This window comes from Pongo abelii, chromosome 6, assembly GCF_028885655.2.
Source record: "Pongo abelii isolate AG06213 chromosome 6, NHGRI_mPonAbe1-v2.0_pri, whole genome shotgun sequence".
NCBI lineage: Eukaryota > Metazoa > Chordata > Mammalia > Primates > Hominidae > Pongo > Pongo abelii.
Genome location: NC_071991.2, coordinates 94,447,355 through 94,468,988, shown reverse-complemented (window position 1 = coordinate 94,468,988; position 21,634 = coordinate 94,447,355). Strand labels below are relative to the sequence as shown.

Below are 21,634 nucleotides of genomic sequence, written 5' to 3'. Positions count from 1 at the left end.
ATTTAACATTTTTTGATATTTATAACAGAAGATGAAGAAACATATTTTAACTTTGAGAACATTTTTCCTGGAAAAACAATTATCTAAACTCCAATTGTTTACCACAGGTTTAAAAGTCACTTTAATGAAAAATAGATTGTCATATTTTTAAATGTAAAAAATAAGCACAAAAAATAGGTAAGTTGCTTAGGAACATCAAAAAGCAATATCAACAAAAAAGAAATATAACTGGCCAATAAAGAGATTAAAATTAAGCAACGTGTGATGTTATTACCAAGAATTTCAATGGCTCTCAAACTTTACAGTGTTTAAGAATCACCTGGGGAAATCAGTTCAGAATATTAATTTCCAAATTCAATCCCGTGGAATCAGAATCTCTGCATTTTAAAGAGACTCTAGAAGAGATTTATGCAGATGGTTCAGTGGTTGTGGAGAGAGATCATCTTGATTGTGTATGACTGACCCAAAAGCTCACTCACGTTGCCTGGCCACCGACTGGAATGGGGCCTGACTTCTCCGACAGGAAGGGCTGCACCTGACCTCAATTTTTTACTTATTTCTGAAGCCATCACTGTAAATGTAACTTCTCAGGAGGCTGCCAGTTAACTTTCCAGTTAGTTTTCAGACAACATACAGCACAATTAGTTCTATGTGTTGAGGAAGCAGTTGGAGTTTGTAACCTGCACCCTTGCTTGATAAGAAGGTAAAGTGGCAGAGTTGCAGGTGAATTTTCATGGACAGCAAACCTGGCTGATGCCTAGTATCTTAATGCTGGTCCAGGTATGCCACTCAATGGGAAGATAAGACAGGACATGTCTGCCTCTACTGATTGGCACCCAGCTTCTATGTCTCCTCCAAAACAACCAATTCCTGAATTAAAACAAGACGATATATTAGTTTTTAGCTCCACTCAACAGCCCCATGGCTCCACAGGAAGAATATGTAAATTAGTAATAATTGTCACTATTAAACGTGGTTGGTGTTGACATAAATTGCTACTGGGATATTTAAAAAGGCATCTAAAAGCCTCTAAATACAAGTCTTTGGAATCAAACATTATGGTCTTGCAATTTGTCTGAACCCTAGAAAAAAGTTAGAAATAACCTAAACATCCAATAATAGGGGATTTCGTAAAGAAGTTGCCATATAGTCTTCATTCAAATGATGGTATGTGTCTTTTCTCATGAATGTGTACTCAAAAGTTATTGATATGAAAAGTGTGGGATACAAAGCACTTATACTGTATATGTGAACTCATTTCTTAAAATTCATACATTAAATACATTTTTAAAAAGCAAATAAATACAATTAATAGTTTTAGAAAACCCAAAAATAGTTTTCCAGTAAGTCCAATTACAAATTATTGGTATTTGTCCAGTTTTATGTTAGGAGAACAAGTTGCTTCAGTAGTGAGGAACAAATAAATCTTCATTTTGGAAAAAAAATAAAACCTAAGCTACATGAATATAACTAGGGGCAGCTTTTACCTTGGGGCCAGTTCTCATTAGTTCACTGCCAGAGGCAAATTATCTCCTACTCTATCTCATCTCTCTGTTGGAGCTCTACTCCAAGCAAACTGGATCCCTGCCATAGAAATCCGTACCAGCTAAGAGGTGGAGGACTGAGATTAAATATAAAACTTAAAGTAGTCCATTCGAAATGAATGTGATTAATGGGTTCACCTATATTTATTAGCATTACCCACTTGAACTCATCATTTTCATTTACCTTTACCTATATTTACTTATTTTTAAAAATCAGATCACTTTCAATAAGTAGTTAATACTCATCCTAATAATAAAAAATTCTGACTTTTTAGCAAATATATATCTTCTTGCATATTTTATCTTTTCAGGGCTAGCTAAAAATTCTTACCATGGTCTTCTGCGCACATCATAAAGGTCAATCTTATTTGGAGTTCTACTATTATCAACCCATGGTGAAGCTAAAAAAAAAAAAAAAAAGAAAAGAGATATTAAATCAAAATATTAGATATGCTCTAAAAATAATGAGACCTTTAAAAAATCACAAAAAGCAATAGATACACAATTTCACTTACGTACTTCAATGTTCAAATGAGAGATATCATTTTTAAGCCCTCATAATATATTGCTTTAACATGGAAAACAACACAGCAGTACAGAAAGGAAATCAATGATGGTCAAATCTCTTTTTACGTGTTATTTCAGAAATAAATTTACACATACAGTTTTTCTGGGTGCTAACTTAATATGTTTTAGTAGGTGTCCAGAGGTTATAATTTTTTTCCTAACAGAAAATTTATGTGCCACTAATGAAAATTGTGCTTTCAATTATTTCCTCCTTATATTTTCGTTCAATGCCATATTCTCTTGGTCTATATAAGACAGCTGTTTTTCTTGGGTTTTTAAGTAATAGCATAATTTTACTCAGTCCATGTTAAAATAATTAAAAGGGCAGCTATAATTAAAATAACTCCATAGAAAGCTGTTTTCTTTAAATTTATTGTAATGATGTGAAGTAATTCAAGCGCAGATTCAACAGTCTTGTATGATTTTCACAGCCTTTATCATTTTGCAATAATCAGAAATAACTTCATCTAATTGTATTGGTTTTTAAATGCAATTAATTTAAATTCTAATTAAATCGATACTTACTTTAATTAAAATGCTTTACAAAGCTTTACATGCATGCACACCTTAGACCTAACGAAAAAAATAAATGCTGATGAATTGGACGGTAATTTCATGCTGAAGAAGTCCCCGTACTTGAACATGTTTAAACATATGATTCCTGAGTAAATGCCTAATTCATATGACTTATGTTCCCCAATCAATTTTGCTTTTCTGAGAAACTGTGGAAATTATGAAGAACTTTACTGAGAGTCAGGTTTATTAGCCAACTAAGATAATTTGGCCAATTAGGATATGTCAAAAACTATATACAATGAAACTCTTCCTTGACTGTGAAATTTTTTTCTTATTAGGAGCTATATTAAAAAATGATTTATTTGTTCTAAATGACTAATCATATTTACAAAGAATAGTAAGTTTAAATATAGCACTCTTCCAACCATTATTGACACAATCAATGTAACTGAAATGGTGAGTTTACTCCAATTTGTTCAATTTGCACTTGCAGAAAGTGAGAGTCTGCGATGTAAAATAATCCTTTTTGTGTGTATGTGTGTGGTAGCACTAGAATTAAGTAACAAGCATGCTGATACACACATCAGTTCACTTTCATTATCCCTCTATATCTGACTCTCCAAGATAGGGAGTAATACCTAAAATTTTATAGAAATTGTATCCTACTTTCAGTACCATGCTATGCTGATAATACATTTCCTGCTGCTCAACTCCAAATGCACCCTTCTACCTTGCCCTGTGAAAATGGGTCTGGGCCCTTTCAATACTTTTCCTTTATCAGATGGCACAGTTTCAAGGTTTGCCTGCAAATGATGCAAGACAGACACTGAATGAGAAAAAGGATTTTGCATCCTTGTTCTGGTTTGTTTGCTCACAGGCTCTTGCGGCATGTGCTGCTGTCTGGTGTCTGTCTCCTGCACTGTCTGTAGGTTCTCCAGAGCTCAGCTCCCACAGTGTTGCAGTTTCCCCAGATTGCCCACTCCAGCAACATGTCCAGCTTCACCAGGCTTAGGCTCTAATTCTGTCACCTGTACCCCTCCAGCCCTGCCCCCTGCCCCAGGTATTTTTGTAGAGGAGAGCTTACAAGGAAAGACCTGGAACCTCAGAGGGTAAATTTCCAGCAAATCCTATCAGTGTGGCATCACAGTGACTTCTCCTCCTTGGTGGGCCATGACCATGGCCTCTACAAGATGTGAACCTCAGCCCAGGGAAACGAGGATTAGGAGCTCTGCCTTGGGCACTCTATCTCAACCCTAGAGGCAGTTGTTATTACATATTAGATTATATACTATCATATCTAATATTCATAAAACCTTTAGAGTTCTCTGTGCTTCTAGCCAATCCCTCATTACTCCAATCCCTATTGTAGATAATTTTTTATTGAAAAATAAACTTTCCCTGTTCAAAATGCTGTATTTTTTCTCTCTTCTGATTGAACCCAGACTGACACAAACATATGGGGTAGATGAGAGAAGTGATTAGTTACCACTGCCAATATGACAGCAGCAATCCTGAGTTAAAAGTGGTCTGCAACGAATCTGATAAACAACTTAAAGAAATTGGAATTTGAAAGTTACGTTTCAGTTAGATTTTCGAATTGTTTACCAATCACATTCATCTAGGATTTCTGTTGTCACTACCATTGCTAATTGAAATTAACTGTGATATATATTACTATGTTCAATAAAATGTTTATCTTTCTTTAAGGAAAGAAAAAAGTTAAAAGGCTATAATTTACAGTATGAGCCAGACTATTACATTTTAATATTGTTTATAACCTTAGGTGGTTTATATTTTAAAATACTAATAATCTTCTCTTACAGGTTTTCTGAGATATTTACTCTTAGGTAATATCCCTTGATTAAACCAAATTAAGATATTAATGTTATGGTAAAATTGAACAACATAATTTCTTCTGTGATATTACTAACTCCCTTGTTGTAAAATCCCATCATGTCATTTAAATAGTTCATTCCTTATATAGGCTCAGAATGATGAAAGATCAAAGAGTAAAAAGGCTAATAACCATACAAGTTAATTCCCTGAAATAATCAGTTTCATAACCATGCACAGTGAAAGCTGCATGTTTAGAGAGGGAAAGTGAACTTCCAAAATTCCTGTAAAAAGTGAAATGTTGCTCAGTTTAGATGACTTCTTAGTGTTCCAGGAAGATTTGGGGATGGTAGAAGAGAGAACTGAAAATGACAGTTCACAATGTAGACGTCTCCTTTTTGAATGTCATCATTAAAGGTGATAACTGATTTACAGGAATGTTTTCCCCCCATCAAAAATGAACTGTTAGTGTGTCCTTTACTAAATCTACTGGTCTACCATTTACTTCACCTGATACATAGGATGTGTTACGGGTGTTATCAAATTGTTGATTTAAGCAGGTATTTACTTGTACATTAACTCAGAATACTGATATATGTAACAGGAAAATATTCTTGAGAAAGTACGCAGATTTTATTGCGTTAACATTTTCTGGTTAACATGGTCTAAAAATAATAACAAAGTATCCTTTTTTTATTATTTCAGCTGCTAGGAAAGAATAAAGCAAATAATGATGCATTGAGGACTGATTCTCTTGGTAGAAACATCAAATGACAGCTAATTGCATTTCCCAATTAAAAAGTTCAAATGTATTTTTTCTAATTCTAAAAACTTCACAGTCTTAGTCTCGTGATAATTTTAAAAAGTAAATTTTATATACTCAACAATGCCTTTAAAAGTCACTCCTGGTCCTTTGCCTAGATCTAATTGGTGGACCATTATTTTCGGTTTGTCTCAATCATCTCCTATAGAGTATTAGTCATGGCTCTGAACTGCAAGCCAAGATAATCAATTGGGACTATTTTCAAGTCCAAATTATTTCACTAAATGTGTACTGCATAGCTCACAAAATTTCCATAAATTTCAGCGTTGCTCAATTACTATCATCCCAGAATGGATCCTCCACAGTCCCTAATTTGCACCATGGCTCCAATAACCAAGTTCAGGGTAGATGACTGTCATTAGAAGAATGTGGATTATACCCACACCAAAGTGCCAAAAAATCTAGGAAAGCAAATAGCTGGCCTTTTCAGATTTTGAGTTATCTGCTCCTGAATAAAACTTTTAACCTGGGAAATACTTGACATACAGGAACAAGATTCTATGTGAGCCATGGTGGCACAAATGCCTCAACGAAAAATCTGAAATCTTTGGTATCTTAGTATAGTAAAGTACTTCTAACTCAAATAACAGGCTAAGTTGTGCAGGGTGTGGAGAGTGATAGTGCATGGATAGATTCTGCTCCAGGCAGTTATGCAGTCTTAAAGCTGGCAGAGCTTTTGCCTCCTTCAGCACTTGGATTCCAAGGAAATCCAGGACATTGGGCTTGCAGCTGCTAGATGGAGGGAGGAAGTGTGGAAAAAGCACACTCAAGTCCTAACAGTCTTAGGCTGGAAGTAACACATATTACTTTCACTCATTTTCTATTGGTATGAACTTGTCATATGGTCCTACAGAGACAAAAAGGTGGGAGAAATGTAGTTCCTGGCTACGGAGTCTTTTTTAAAAGAAAATTTCGCAATGGAATGGGAAGACAGAACTTTGGTGGACAGCTAGCAACCTTTGTCACAGGTACAAATGGACAATTTAAAAATGAGTAATATCCAGAACCTATTAGAACATCAAATTTTCTGTACTCAGCAATGTCTTCAAGTAATCCACCATGGAGATGATGGAGATGATGGAGATGAGGATAAGCTAAATTTAGAATCTAATAAATAAAACATACCAGTATTAAGAATTATTTCTAGACTAAATTTTAGGACTGAGGTGGCTTGCACAAGAAATTTGTTGGTGAAAAGAACAACAACTAGAAGTCATCTGGGCACTGTTGTTGATATTATGTTACTAACGAAACCACCAACCTGATCTGCAGAAATGTTGTAGTTGAACCCTAAAGCAACTTTTGGGCTCTAAACCTGCACCAGTAACAGCAAGCGATAAAAGCTGTTTAGCCTCAAGCACACCCCTTCAGATGTGTCACAAAGTGTTTTAGACAAGATAGTTACTCCTAGAGAACGCTACCAGAAACAGTGAGATGAGCTTACCAAGAAATGTAGCTTTATGTAAAAGTAGGATATCTTTGTATTTCTTGCCTGATAGAATGAGATAGGGTGAATGGGTCAGGGATTGTTCTGTATTTCTCACGCTCATTTTACAGATGGGAGTTTTCATCAGGTACCCAGCAGACATGACCAATGAATATTATATATTTGGGCAGCAATGGGAATAGGGTAGAGAAAATAACTGGCATAATGCTGTATTATAGGTAGTCAAATGAGGAAACATCCTACCTGATGGAGAGAACTGCACGTGACCCAGAGATCCTGGATTTTATTCATTTGTTGAGACTTTGAATCATCTATGGGGAGGAGCTGAATATGTTCTACACGTGGGAAAAAATGGTATGCACAGATAATTGAAATGCCAGAAGAATGGACTGTAACAGGGCTTCAATATGCATTTCCTCCTCCTTCCTTCTAGTAACAGTCCTCAGGACTGCCCTGCCAGAAACTATACTTTTCAGTTCCTCCTGTCATGATGTAGCCATGTGATCAAATTCTAGTAGACAGGATGTGAGCAAAAGTGATATAGGCATGACTCTTCAATCACTCTTGTTGCCTTCTACTAATTTTCCCATCTTCTTTTGGCCTCAAAAGTTTTATGGTGGTATTGAGCCCATTTTAATCAGACAGATGAGGACAACAACCTAAGGAATGGCAGATAGCTGAAACCTCAGTTGCTGGACAACATCATGGACCAGGGTTACCCTAAGCACTGGTTTACCTATTCGGTAGGAATTTTTCCTGAGAGTATTTTTTAAGTGTTTCTTTTGTTATATATTATTAAGTAATTGAATCAGCACCTTGATACAGGTCAGGACTTTTCTCAATCATGCCAACATGGGTCAAGTATTACAGCTATGAGAATGCACAGGAGGCAAAATCTTCATGTGGTGTTTTGAATAACTGATGGAATACAATTGGAATGTTCGTAACACAAAGAGATGATGAATCCTTGAGGTGATGAATACCCCACTAAACCTGATGTGATTATTACGCATTATATGCTTGTATCAAAATTATATACCTGCTATGTGCCCATAAAAATTAAAAATAAAAATAAAAAACTTTGAAAAAAAATCTGCTTCACTGTATTGCTCTCACTCCCATGTATTTTCAGGAGAGTATTATTTTGTCCCCAGGAAACTGCTTATTGCTATATAAGACTTCTAGTGAGTCCCAAATAAGCGGTCCCAAGTAATCAGTCACTTTTGAAAAATAACAATCATTCCCAGATGAAATTTTCAAATGCTGAATGTCTAAAGCTTTATGGCTTAGAACCATCAAGGAGATTCACAAGCAGAAGATAAGACAGGAAAGCAAGCATTCCAGGTGAGTAAATGGTAATATGAAGAGTCCATTCTCTTGTCATTTTGAAATTGTCTACCCTGGTTGGACCTAGCCTAGTGTAGAAATTAAAACCATGAATTTGGGAACCAGCCTACCTGGATTTTTCACTGGGTGCATGAATTTGGATAAATTGACCTTTTTTCAGTAAAATGGGACTAATAATGCCACTTACTAGGATTATAGCTAAGACTTAATGAATTTTACACATAAACACTTAGAAGCACAGTTGGCACAAAATAAGCACTCCATTTACAGATACCTGAAACAGTATCACTGAGTCACTGGAACTACTTATAGATTATAGATATTTAAAAATAGATTTTTATAAGATATGCTTAGATGTTAACCACTTAAAAACATGTTCCTGTGACTGGGGCTTGAACATGATACTATTTCCCCATCCCATTCCATCTCCCTGATGCAGGCTGGTGTTACACAGTCCATAAAACTTTCTAGGAATCTAAAAACTGACTTCATGATATTACCCTCAGAAACCTCATGGAGAATACTGACATAGATGAGAGGACAGGATGGGCAAGATGTACAGACAGGGACCTAGAACACAGTAACTCTATGTTCCTTAACATTCTCCAACTGCTTGTTCTCCTTGTTTCATTTTTATTTAGAAACTGATCCTCTACAATTCTACTCTAAAACTCTCTTTCAGTTCTAGTACTTATGATCTTGACTTGTTTATCCAGCTTAAAAAATACCTATTATACACTATATGCAGGGAACTGTGTTAGGTGACACGAGGCATACATATATGTAATTAACTATCTCTCACTGCATAGATTGAAATGGTTTTTAAAATGGCATATGCAAAATAAATTCTGGAAGAAGGTAAAATTCGCTATCTATTGTAATATACACAAAAACAAAATTATCTGAGAGAACAAAATAAAGAAAGATTGCTTTGGGGCAAGTCTTCATATGTTGGTATTTTATTTATTTTAATTTTTTTGAGATGGAGTTTCACTGTTGTTGCCCAGGTGTGAGTGCAATGGTGCAACCTCGGCTCATTTTAACCTCTGCCTCCTGGGTTCAAGTGATTCTCCTGCCTCAGCCTACCGAATAGCTGGGATTGCAGATGCCCACAACCACACCCGGCTAATTTTTGTATTTTTATTAGATACGGGTTTCATCATGTTGACCAGGCGGATCTCAAACTCCTGACCTCAGGTGATCCGCCTGCCTTGGCCTCCCAAAATGCTTTGATTACAGGAGTGAGCCCTCACTCTCAGCCTGCATTTTATTTTGAATGAATGATAAGATGCATACGACCAGAGATGGGCTCTAGGAACTAGGCACATAGAGACACAAAAACAAAAAGGCAGATTTGTAGAATAGAAAATAAAACAAAAAAATTAAAAGCGGAGAAAATGTAATATAGGGGTAAACAATGAAGTTTGAACTGAACATTAAGAGATAAAACTGGAGACGTAGACTGAGTTAGAATCTTTAGATGGTCTGAATGTCGTGGTAAGAGAGCCAGATGCCATTAACTAGACAATGCCAGCTTGTATAATTCACCAGAGAGCTGATAATCTAACTCTACCCCACATCATTTTTATTACTTTTTTATTTTTTGAGATGGAGTCTCAGTCTGTTGCCCAGGCTTGAGTGCAGTGGTGCGATCTAGGCTCACTGCAACCTTTTCTTCCCAGGTTCAAGCAATTCTTCTGCCTCAGCCTCCTGAGTTGCTGGGATTACAGGTGCCCGCCACCATGCCTGGCTAATTTTTGTATTTTTAGTAGAGATGAGGTTTCACTATGTTGGCCAGGCTGGTCTTGAACTCCTGACCTCAGATGATCCTCCCTCCTCGGCCTCCCAAACTGCTGGGATTACAGGCATGAGCCACTGTGCCTGGCCCTCCACATCATTTTGAAATAATTTTACTAGCACTTTGTTTGCATTATATTTTAATGTGTTTACAAGTTTTCCTTTTCATCCACCTGTGAACTCCAGAGAAAAATCTTCTCTTACTGATATTAGAATCCTCAGGATATCTCAGTTTCTTCAGAAACAGGAGTTCTGCCTTGTTGTTATCAGTCTTTCTTCCTTTGTCCAGACTTAATTACACTGATTTAATCAAATAATTTTGAATTTTAATTTTGTTTCTGGGCAGTGAGTCTCAGTATTTAGGATATTCAGATGATATCACTATATTGGTTGGAGAGTGACTTTGATATTTCCACTGTAATATTTCCAGAAGTTTTTTTTTTTTTTAATTATACTTTAAGTTCTGGGGTACTTATGCACAATGTGCAGGTTTGTTACATAGGTACACATGTGCCATGTTGGTTTGCTACACCCATCAACCCGTCATCTACATTAGGTATTTTTCCTCATGCTATCCCTCCCCTAGTCCTCCATTCCCTGACAGACCCCAGTGTGTGATGTTCCCCTCCCTGTGTCCATGTGTTCTCATTGTTCAACTCCCACTTATGAGTGAGAACATGCGGTGTTTGGTTTTCTCTATTTCCAGAAGTTTTCTCGAACTTCTTATAAACAATGGACAGAAACCCATACACAGATACATGGTATTACAGCCGAGGATAAATCACCATAATTTAAAAAAAAAAAAAAAGCCCTAATTACAAAGTGGATTACTGGTAATACTGAAGATGCCAGATAACACACTTAAAACATTTTTACTTAAAGGGATATCTGTCTGTCAGCAGGAGTAGCAGTCAACAAGGAAAAGTCAGGGAGTTAAATGAAATACTCAATAAAGTAAATGGTACACAAACATTTAATCCTTTAGATGTCCCATAATGCAGTCATTAAGTGACTTGGAAATAAGCGTGAGCACAGTAAGTTCTATGAGGCAAATGTTGGGGAGGATTTACTGAGAAATAATGTTAGATATGTGCTACATAGACAAAAACATGAAGTCTGACAGAGAAACATGCTTCTTATTTTTGTAAGCAAATAAATTCAATTAGATGACAATAATGACATCGCTAAAAACATAAAACAAACTGATTCTATGGGAACAAGTTTCCTAGTTCGGTAAGTGAAAGTCTTAGATGATGGTGATAGTGATAGATTTCTTTAAAAGTTTATATTTAGCATATCTGAGAAAGTGCTTGAAATGTGATTTTTTGAGAAAAAATCTTTAATTTTTCATAATCAAGTACACTGAACATAAATGAATTACACAGCAAAGATGTTCTATGCATCTAAAAATGAATGGCGTAAGTACAGAAATAACACATAAAGAAAAAAGAAACAGATTGAGAGATATATCTTAGAAGTTGAAAACAGCTAAAGTTTTTTAGCAACTTATTTACATATTTTGCATATAGTGTTATCCCCATTCAAATTACAAGTGGCTCTCATTTTCATATTACCATCCTATTTACCTACTCTAATCTGTGAGAAATAAAATCAATCATTTAATCAGTTTAGGTATGACTGAATCCTTGGTTGACCATAAGGTGAACAATTATTACAACCCTTATCTGTGAAAAATAAGACAGAATCAGGTAAGAGATAAGGTTATACAAAATGCAACAAAAATGCTACAGAATTGCCTTCATAATCAGGATGAAATCAGAATTTTAAAACAGTATGTCATCCTTTTGTGTATGTGTAACATGCATCCCCACACAACACAACTGGTGGGTAGTATATAGCAAAGAAAACCACGTAATACGAAACCAGTGCTTGAGCGTAAACAGAGCTATTTGTACCCTCTTGTCAACACCTCAAACTTTACTGTTCTAAGTTAAACTCATCACTTTACTCCCAAAATAAAAACTTTTGATTTTTAATTTTAGTAAACAGCTTTGATATTCTTATCCATTCAACTAAAAAATGATACTCAACTGACACTCTACATCAGTCATTAAATTTATGTTTTTAAAAAATAAAGTCTGATATCATCATTTCTATTTAAGAATTCTTAATTCCTCTTTGATCCCTTGTTCAGATCTTTAAAATTCCACATCTGACCATTAAAATAGCCTATCTTCTGGTCAAGCTTCCCCAAGTCTTTCTCCTTCTAATCATAATATTAAGTGCTTTAATCATTGCATTACAGTGCCCAAAATGTTTCTGGTACTTTGCCTACACATTAAATCCCAAACCATTCTGGCATTCAAGGCCACATAGTCTACCATTAATAAACCTTTTGATTCAATACTACTTTTTCTGTAACAAACTATTGGATTAACTGACCTCACTAGTCTCCAACAGTGGTTGTTCATCTCCTTATATTTTTATTTTATACCATTCTTCCCTCCAGAAACATTTTGCCTTTTCTTCCTCATTGACTTGGTTTTCAATCCAAAGTTCATAAACCTCTATACGACTCTAATCCACAATTACCTCTTCTTTTTCAAAATTTCTATAGCAAATCTATTGCTAGTCTATTTAAGTGACTTGGCATTTAATCATTTAATAATTTGTATTGCAATCTAAATTTAAGATGTATTTAATTTAGATGTATAAGTTTTGACTACCTAATTAGATTTAAATTTTCTAAAAGGCAGAAACAACTTGTTGTTTTAAAACACAAATGTCCACATAGTAACCATAGCAGAGATGCTTTTTGTTCCCCAATATCTGTTTTCCTTTTCTTACTTAGTACAGCCCCCCTGCCATTTAGCTGGATATATGGCTGTTTTGAAGGTAACTATGACCAAGAGACCACTAAATTCTGGCCAGAAACAAATGAAAGAAAATGCTTTATGTGATTTCTGGGAAGTTCCCTTAAAATGGGGGCACACAAGAATACCATTCTTTGCTCCTAATAAAGAGCACAAGTAACAAAGATAGACTCTAAGGCAGAGCCCATGCTCAGAGAATGACAGAGTAATGAGATCTGGGTGCAGACCCCTTATTTGTGTAGTTTCCCTACCTGCCCCAGTCTATGTTAACTCTCATTGACATGAGTAAAAACCAAACTTCCATAGTGTTAAAAATCACTATTATTTTGGATTTTCTTCAACTGGTAGCCAGTAAAAGTCCTAACTAATACACTGGACTTTAATAATTATTAGCATAAAATGTAATAAACACTTCAATTTAAAGTTTATATAATGATCAACAAATATATACATTTATAGTTGAACTATGTGTCCATAAACAAACGTTAAAGTAAAAAAAAAAAAATCAGGCATTTTTAGAGAAAACTAAAAGCAGTATTTCTATAAATACTATAAATATTAAGGCTCCACTGCTATCCCATTTTCTTCTAGTTGGCTAAAAATAGATGGAACGCTTCGTTTATGACTAAACTTTAAAAAGTATTCTTTGGACTACCTTGTCATCTGCTATTTGATGCTTAAAATATTCCTAAATTATTGTTCAAAAAGTGGTACACAATTTAAGAGCTATTGGCTACCTGTATGGAAAAAAAAGTCACTCCATATACTTTGTAAGAGATTATTTTGCATTTTATTCCAGCAAAATCCTAGCAGAAATAGCAACAAGAAGATGTCTCTCAGAGGTCTAGTTTACATTAACTTAATACACACTAGGTTCCTTTATTATAAACTCATAGTTTTGAAATTAACAAATGAGGTAGGGCAGAGAAAGAACAAATAAGACATTAAGTAAACATCATACAGAGATGAAGTAGATTTTTAGTTTTCTCTCTTTTTTAATAAATACGACTAATTGTCTAAAACAAAGAGTAAGTGCTGGCTACATTGGCATTTCAATGAGCCACTGATTCCTAATAACAATTCCAATTACTGCAACAATTGGTACAATTTCAGGAGATATTAACAGGTGAAACGACCAGTTTGTACCTATGGTTTTTATGATGCAAAAGAATTCACAAAGTTGATAGCTATTGAAAGCAGTTTTTAATAGCTTTAAAGTTAATTTATATAAATAAGTTAAGAGCTTCTAAAGGAAAGAACTTGCAAGATAAACTGATTTTCCGGTGAGCACATATTCAAGGAAGACATCATTAAATATGAGTTCCTAATCATATCTATGTCATGAGCTAGCTGTCTGACTAGGGCTAGTCACTCTACCTATCTTGCAAAACAAAGACTGTGGATGTAGCAAATGCTACAGCAGGCTATAAGCAGATAAAATTAGTGCTTGCTTTAGAAATCATTTTGTTCAATCATCCCAAGTTACTGATGAAGAAATACATACAGAAATATAACATGACTTAAAGTACAAAGTGACGGTGATGACAGTTTTTATATGAACCTAGAACTCCTCATAGTCTACCTATCTTCCAAGGAGAGGAGAAAGAGGAAGAAGAAAGAGGGTGGAGAAAGAGGAAAAAAAGAAAAAAGAAGTGAGAAGAAAAAGGACAGACACCAATGATTTTCATAGCTTATTTCCATATACATCAATGAAATTATAAAGCAGGTTCATGTTCAGTCCAAGGACAGACATTAAGAGTTTAAATCTCCATTAATTACGAAACTACTGTTTTGAGTCAGCACTGCATAGGTACCTTTATATTATGCTAGCCCTAGAGATCTCACTGGAAGTCAGTGTTTCTATGTATTTTAAATAATCTGATAAATAAAAATCATGAGAGTACTCTAACTTTCCCCTACATCTGGGCAATATGCTCCAAACAGATTTAATGCTTCTTATTCTCTTAACAATTCTACCATCTAAGCATTGTTATCCTCCTTGTTTCACAGCTGAGGTCAATGAGGATTTTCCAAAGGTCATCATCATACAAAGTATACTGGTGGAAGTGGGGTTTACATTCCGGCTATCTGGTTCAAGAATATAATTACTGTGGAATCTAAAAAAGTCGATCTTGGCTGGGTGTGGTGGCTCACACCTGTAATCCCAGCACTTTGGGAGGCTGAGGCAGGTGGATCATCTGAGGTCAGGAGTTCGAGACCAGCCTGGCCAACATGGCGAAACCCCGTCTCTACTAATAATACAAAAATTAGCCACGCATGGTGGCGTGCATCTGTAATCCCTGCTACTCCGGAGGCTGAGGCAGGAGAATCGCTTGAACCCAGGGGGCAGAGGTTGCAGTGAGCCGAGATTACACCACTGCACTCCAGCCTAGGCGACAAAGTGAGACTCTGTCTTTAAAAAAAAAAAAAAAAAAAAAAAAAGTTGACGTCATAGAATACAGAGTCTATAACGGTGGTTACCAAAGACTGGGGTGGTTACAAGGGAGGAAGAGATGGGGAGATGTTGGTCAAAGGATGCATAATTACAGTTAGAGAGGAGGAATAAATTCAAGAGATTATATAAATGGTGACTTTAGTTAATGATTATCTATAGACCATAATAATAACTATGTTAGGTGAGGCTTTGTTAATTAGCTAGATTTAACCATTCTACAATGCGTGCGTGCGTGCGTGTGTGTGTGTGTGTGTGTGTGTCAAAACTTATACGTATTATCTTTCAATTAAATTTTTAATTGTTTTATTTTTAATTATTATGGGTACAAGTACTGATGGGGTTAAAATATATATATGTGTATATATACACGTGTATATATACACGTATATATGTGTATATATGTATATATGTGTGTGTATATATACACATAATAAATTGCTCACCTGCCTCATGGTATGTGACTCTGCTTTAAGTAGCATATTAATAATCAACAAGAATATTTTTTAGCTTCTATTGTAAATCAGAAGGTTCTAGTTCCTGCAAAACATTTTATTTTCAATAGCTCTGTGGCAAGTATTCGCTTACAAAAATAAAAATAGGTAGCTTACAGAATTTAAAAATGAAAATTATAAAATTCTATATATCTGGATGAATAGGCTTTGCTTGATCTTTACAATACTGTGAAGTAATGGAGAAGCTGACTTTCCCATATTACAAATATAGAAACTGAAAGCCTGAAAGAGAAGGCTGATGAATTTAGCAAAAAGAAATACTAGACAATCAGTTAACTTTGAATTTCAATAAAAAATAAATACCTTCTTAGTAAAAGTATATCACAAATATTGCATGAAGCATACTTACACTAACAAGTTATTCATTGCTTATTTGAAATTTACATTTAATTGGACATCTTTTTATCATATCTGGCAGCCCTACAGAAAAGTGACCTAAGGCCATCAGCTATAATCCATCTCTTCTGACCAGTTTCACTATGTGGTGTTATTGCCTGACTTTATGGCTCAGTCATGTTTAGATTCCTTCCAGAGTTCTATTTCAGTTTCCTTGTCAACTCACTGTAAGCTTCAATTATGTTCTTTAATGTCCGAGATAAAGAGAAAGCTGCATTTAGGCAAAATTATTCTAGTTGACATGCACTATTGTAGAAATGCCTACTGTTTCCTATTTTCAAAGTACTTTTCATCATATTATCTCATTGATCACAATAACCCCCGGGGATAAAATGAGGAGTTATTAATGTTCCACTTTTTCAAATTTAATGATTAGGTCTCTCAGAAAGTTTAGGAGACCTACCTAGGTTCTCACAGCTAGTAGGGAGAGCCTAGCCTGAGGGTCAAGTCTTTTCATGTAAAAGTTCAATTAAGTAGAAGTAACGTATGTGCTGTTGCCATTTATTGTTAAGATAATTAAAATACTGAAAGAGTATTTTTGACCTCTGGTTTAACATACAGTAAACAGAGGTGAGTCCTTCTACATTATTTTGCTTCTATCAAAATGATATGATCAGAGAAGTATATATAGTCTCCCAAAAAATTTTTTAATCATGTCATTTCAACAAAGCTGTGTTTTTGTGTTAAAAACAGTCTTACAAAAACAGAAACACAATCACCCACTTTTAAAATTATGACACTGTCTCAATGTCTTTACTAAATACTTGGTTCTATTATATCATTATTGTCATAAAGAGCAACTCAGTAACAGATTCACTAAACTAAAATCCATTCAAGTGTATTCCCTAGCAGTCAAGTGGGCTATTTTAATGACCTTCCTGTAACAGGTAAATGAATTCAGCCTGTTATTTGGTGAGTCATTTTGCTTGCCAAACTCTTACTTAAAACCTAGGTATTGTGAGTGGGCACATGGTTGCTTCCACAGCTAATGTTTTGGAAAGATTAATGCAGGACTTTTCTCAGTCACTTTGCCAGCCAGAGACCTCCAGCCAGTGATGCCCCTGCCCAGGCCTTGCTTGGGTCCGGGTTCACCGCAGGAGACACCCCATCTACTGTGCCTGCTGGTCAGCACATGGCCTGCACTCCAGCGTGGATCCCACAGCCACTGCAACTGTGCACCCAGCCTCTGGTGGGAGGGGGTGTGTGAGCAAGTGAGTGCAGGCTCTGGTCCACCATTCCAAGTGCTGGCACAGAAGTGGGCTCTGTGCGGGGCTTGCGGCTAGACCAGGCATGTCATAAGTGACTCTCATGGTGGGCTCTGGCACCTCGAATGAGGAAACGTGGTGGCGCCCAGGCAGGGGTGCCCTGACCCCGAAGCATGTGTTACAGCATGCTAATTAGTTCTTTAAGTCCCACCATCTGCAGCCTAATGGACGGTGGCAGGTTAACAACTCTGTCAGTCCCTTGCTCCTCTCTGGCCCATGGCTCTGGGGCTGGCTCAGCCCTGACACTGCTTCCTGATTTGTGGGGCAGCTGTCCTCCACCAGCAGAGGGCAGAGGACCATAGTGTTACAACTTTCTTTGTACCCGCATTTCGTGGGTTCTTGTCACACATCCAAGAAGAATGAGGTTATGAGGACAACTGAAGGGTGGGGAGGGCAGAGAAGAATCTTATTGAGCAATGAGAAAGCTCTTAGAGGAGAAAGAATGTATGGGTCATCCCTCTACTTAATGTCAGGTGGTATCTTGCTCAGTGTGGTTGAGTCTGGGGCTTTTATGGACTCAGAATGGGGAGTTCATGTTGATTGGTTTGTAAGCATGCAAAAAGGCTAAAACAAAGGCACATCTCAAAGGTGGGCATGACAGTGTAAAAAACCAATTAGGAAAGGGTACGTATATGTAAAATAGGTGAAGGGTGGGATCAATCAGAGGAAAGCACATCAAACAAGAAGGGAGGTTCTCAATCTGGTCCAAGAATTTACCCGGGACTTATAGCTAGGCTTTAAACTGTCATCAGCTTGAAGGTAGTGTTTCACTGGAAACCCATCCAATCTTCATAGATTTTTGTCTGTCTCCTGCCTCTATCAAGACCACATGAATTCTGCTAAATATCTAAATATGTTTTCCAAAATGAAGTGAACAAATGTCAACACATTTGAAAATACATGATTAGCGTTAAAAAATTAAAGCCATCATCCCTCAATTAGCATTTGAAATTAAAGAATTACAGAATATGTTTTATTAGTAATTTTTAAAGTTAACTGCTATTTGTTAAAAGAGTCATTTTTGAAAAGGGTTCATAATACAACTTATCTTTCCATCCACCTCTTGATCCCCATGTTTTCTCTCCCATTTTGCGTGCATTCTTTCCTTCCTCTCCTCTTCTTGTTTTTCTCTTGTAACCCTTTTCTCTCTTCCTCTACATCATTTTCTCTCTGATACTGGGCTCTTGATTGCTCATTATCATCCTAATTTTCTTTTAATTATCATTTCCTTCTTTCCCTTACTTATATATGGAATATTGTTATGATAAAGGATATATGAAAAGACTTGAAAGCTACATAATGCTGTAAGTTACTGACAAATATATTCTTATATTTGTATATTATAGGATAGGACATCAGATGTCTATTTCCTATATTTTAAATTATATCAGGTCTTATAATTTATAAATGTTGTATAAGACCTGATATAATTTTAAGGTTTATTACATCAGGTTTATTATGCGCATGAACAGTGTTGTCTTTTTCCTTTATGTTGTCTTATATAAGTATTATTTAATACTCAAATTTTAAGTCTTCTGATAATAGTATTTAACATGTTAATAAACTAACAAGATTATGTTTAGAAGGGTTCTACTAAAGTGAACAATATTCCATAAAGGGAAAATTCCACTATTATAATGATAAACTATGTAATATATTCCCATCAGATAATAATACAAATATTTAATTATAACTCATTTTTTCAATATTTAAATCAAACTTGGCTTTTCCTAGTGTGTTGGACTTATGCGGAAAAAAATTATTACTGATTTTACCATCTGGCATCTGCAACCCTGCAGAAGTTATATGGTTTTTACCTAATTTGAGTACCATTTGGTGCATTGATATCCAGATACTTTCATTCATTGCTAGAATATTACAATCCAAACTTACGTATTTTCTAATTTTTATTTCACCGTTATTTACTGCTGTGATTTTTTATATGAATAACTCAATTTGTTAAACATGTTTAGGACACCCAAGTCTCAAGAAGAATTATGCTGTTTAAGGTCATACTGTAGCCATTTAAAGTCAAATTACCTAGCACGTATCCCATAACTCAGATCATGTTTGATAAAGAAAATGCATTTTATGTTTTTCAGCTTGCTCTAAAAAGTGGAGAAGGTAAAAACACCAATAGACATTTCACTTAAAGCGTTTTCAATAGGTTTTCAGGTTGTCCTAGGAATTAATTTTTCATTTTGTTATAGAAATTACTATTTCTCCTTACTCTTTTGTATAATACATATTTATAAGAAGATTTTTTCACTTTAACATAAAATATATTCATCTTCATTGAGTATGTATGATCACTGACTGAGATGCACTCAGAAGTAATATAACCTGACACATAAGAAAAAACTCTATTTTCTTTGTGATTTCATTTTATTTCTTGTCCTCCTCATTTTAACAGATCCACATCTACTGATTAAAGAAACACATTAAACTTTTGTTACAAATTTCAATCACAGACCTAAAACTGAAGATAAATATTTCAATTAATTTATAAAAATTCAATTCAATTCTCTAATGTGACTCACAGCTTGGTGCATGCTGAGCAGCTGGGCCTTTATCTCAGAGCTGTTTTAAGATTGATGGTAATTTCCTGTTCCAGGTATATACCTAAGGATACCTGCTCATGGTCTCACAGCAGCATGGCCTGATTCCAGGTACCAATAGCTCCAATTGCTCCTTAGGTATTTCAGTTTAAAGTGACTGTGGCCAATCTAAAGCCATGTAAAGAGGAATATTCTTTCCTTATAAAAGTAGTGTGATATGTACCATAAAACCTAAAGTATAATAATAATAATAATAATAATAATAATAATAAAAGAAAAAAAAATTAAAAAAAAAAAAGTAGTGTGATATAGTCATCTTTTTCTTACAATATCAGGGAAGATAACAGAGTATTCTCCAGAAACATTGAGGCTGGAACTTGACAATGATTGAATCACTAAGCACCTACCTGGATAATATCGAGCCAGGCCAGTGGCACTGCCAAAAACCTGCCACAACAATGAAGGGTCTTCCTCGCGATTTTTTTTGAAAACTTCATCTAAGGCACTTGTCCAGTTGAGTTCATTTAACACAATTGTTGCTAATGAAAAAGAGAGAAACAATTACTTAATTCAAATTTGTAATTAAAAACTGAATGTCTTCATTTATTTACAAAATAATATTAAATATGTTCATTGTTCTACCTATAAAATAACTAATCCAGTGATTATCAACAAGTTTTTGACATTTTAGAGGACAGTCTGACTGGATCTACTACCAACATGTACATAGCATTCATTGAAAGATGTTTTTCAAGAGGTTTATACTCTGGAGAGAATTTCTGAAAACAAAACTTTATATGACAGTGTCCCTACTGACATTTTGGCCTGGGTTATTCTTTGTTGTGAGGTCTAATCCTGTGAATATGTTTAGCAGCATCTCTGGCCTCTACCCACTAGATACTAGTACCTCCCCACCCCCAAGTTGTGACAAACGAAAATGTCTCCAGACTGTCAGATGGCCACTGAGGGCAAAATCACTCCTGCTTGAGAACTACTGTGACACATAGAATATGAGGAGAGATGAGTGGTATTCCTTTTTATCCTCAGAGGTAGTTCTGAGGAAACCTATGGGACACCTTAGGACAGAGTTTTAAGACCACAGTAATCAACTATTGATGACTCTCTGCGGCAGAGCAACATAAATTAGCCTGCCACCTAAAAAAAAAAAAAAAAAAAAAGATGTCATTGAGCATAGCTTATTAACTATGTTTATAAAACAAAAATGTACATATTTTAGTAATGGGAAAATTTACTCTGAGGCTTGACAATATCAGTGTTAGAAACAAACTAGCTGACACTTCATCACTACCTTCATAAACATAAACAATAGTTGTTTTTTTCTCCTGGTTATTTCTATTAATAATTAGAGCATGGTGCCAATAAGGGCCAGGTGGTTGATTTTGATACGTATTTATAACTAGAAACTGATCTTGGATAGGTGTTACAAACATATACCATTCATTACAATGAAACAGAAGCAATTACAATGTAGGATATAATATGGGTTAAATGTAGGATATAATATGGGTTAAAATAGTGCATAATTTATAACTACGAGCCTTCATGATCATAACTTCTCAAGTCTAGCATACTAAAAATTTAACTGGCCTAATATAATTTTCCCTTTACACAAAAACATGACATAGATAATTTTCTATGTAAAATATACGCCATGCCCCCAGAGATTAGCAGACTGGGTCACTTTGCATTTGACAATCTCTGACCAAGCCTGAACAGTGG

At 35.4% G+C, this 21,634-nt stretch overlaps 1 protein-coding gene across 4 annotated transcripts in view; it reads right to left on the bottom strand.

Annotated features, from left to right (window-relative positions):
• Positions 1-21,634, bottom strand: part of CACNA2D1 (calcium voltage-gated channel auxiliary subunit alpha2delta 1) — a 498,772-nt gene that overhangs the window by 118,502 nt on the left and 358,636 nt on the right. For all 4 annotated transcript variants that reach the window (XM_024249257.3, XM_024249260.3, XM_024249259.3 and 1 more), the window contains 2 exon segments: positions 20,302-20,433; positions 1,876-1,945 (listed from right to left, as the gene is read on the bottom strand). In XM_024249257.3, the coding sequence (XP_024105025.1) occupies positions 1,876-1,945; positions 20,302-20,433 (202 nt within the window).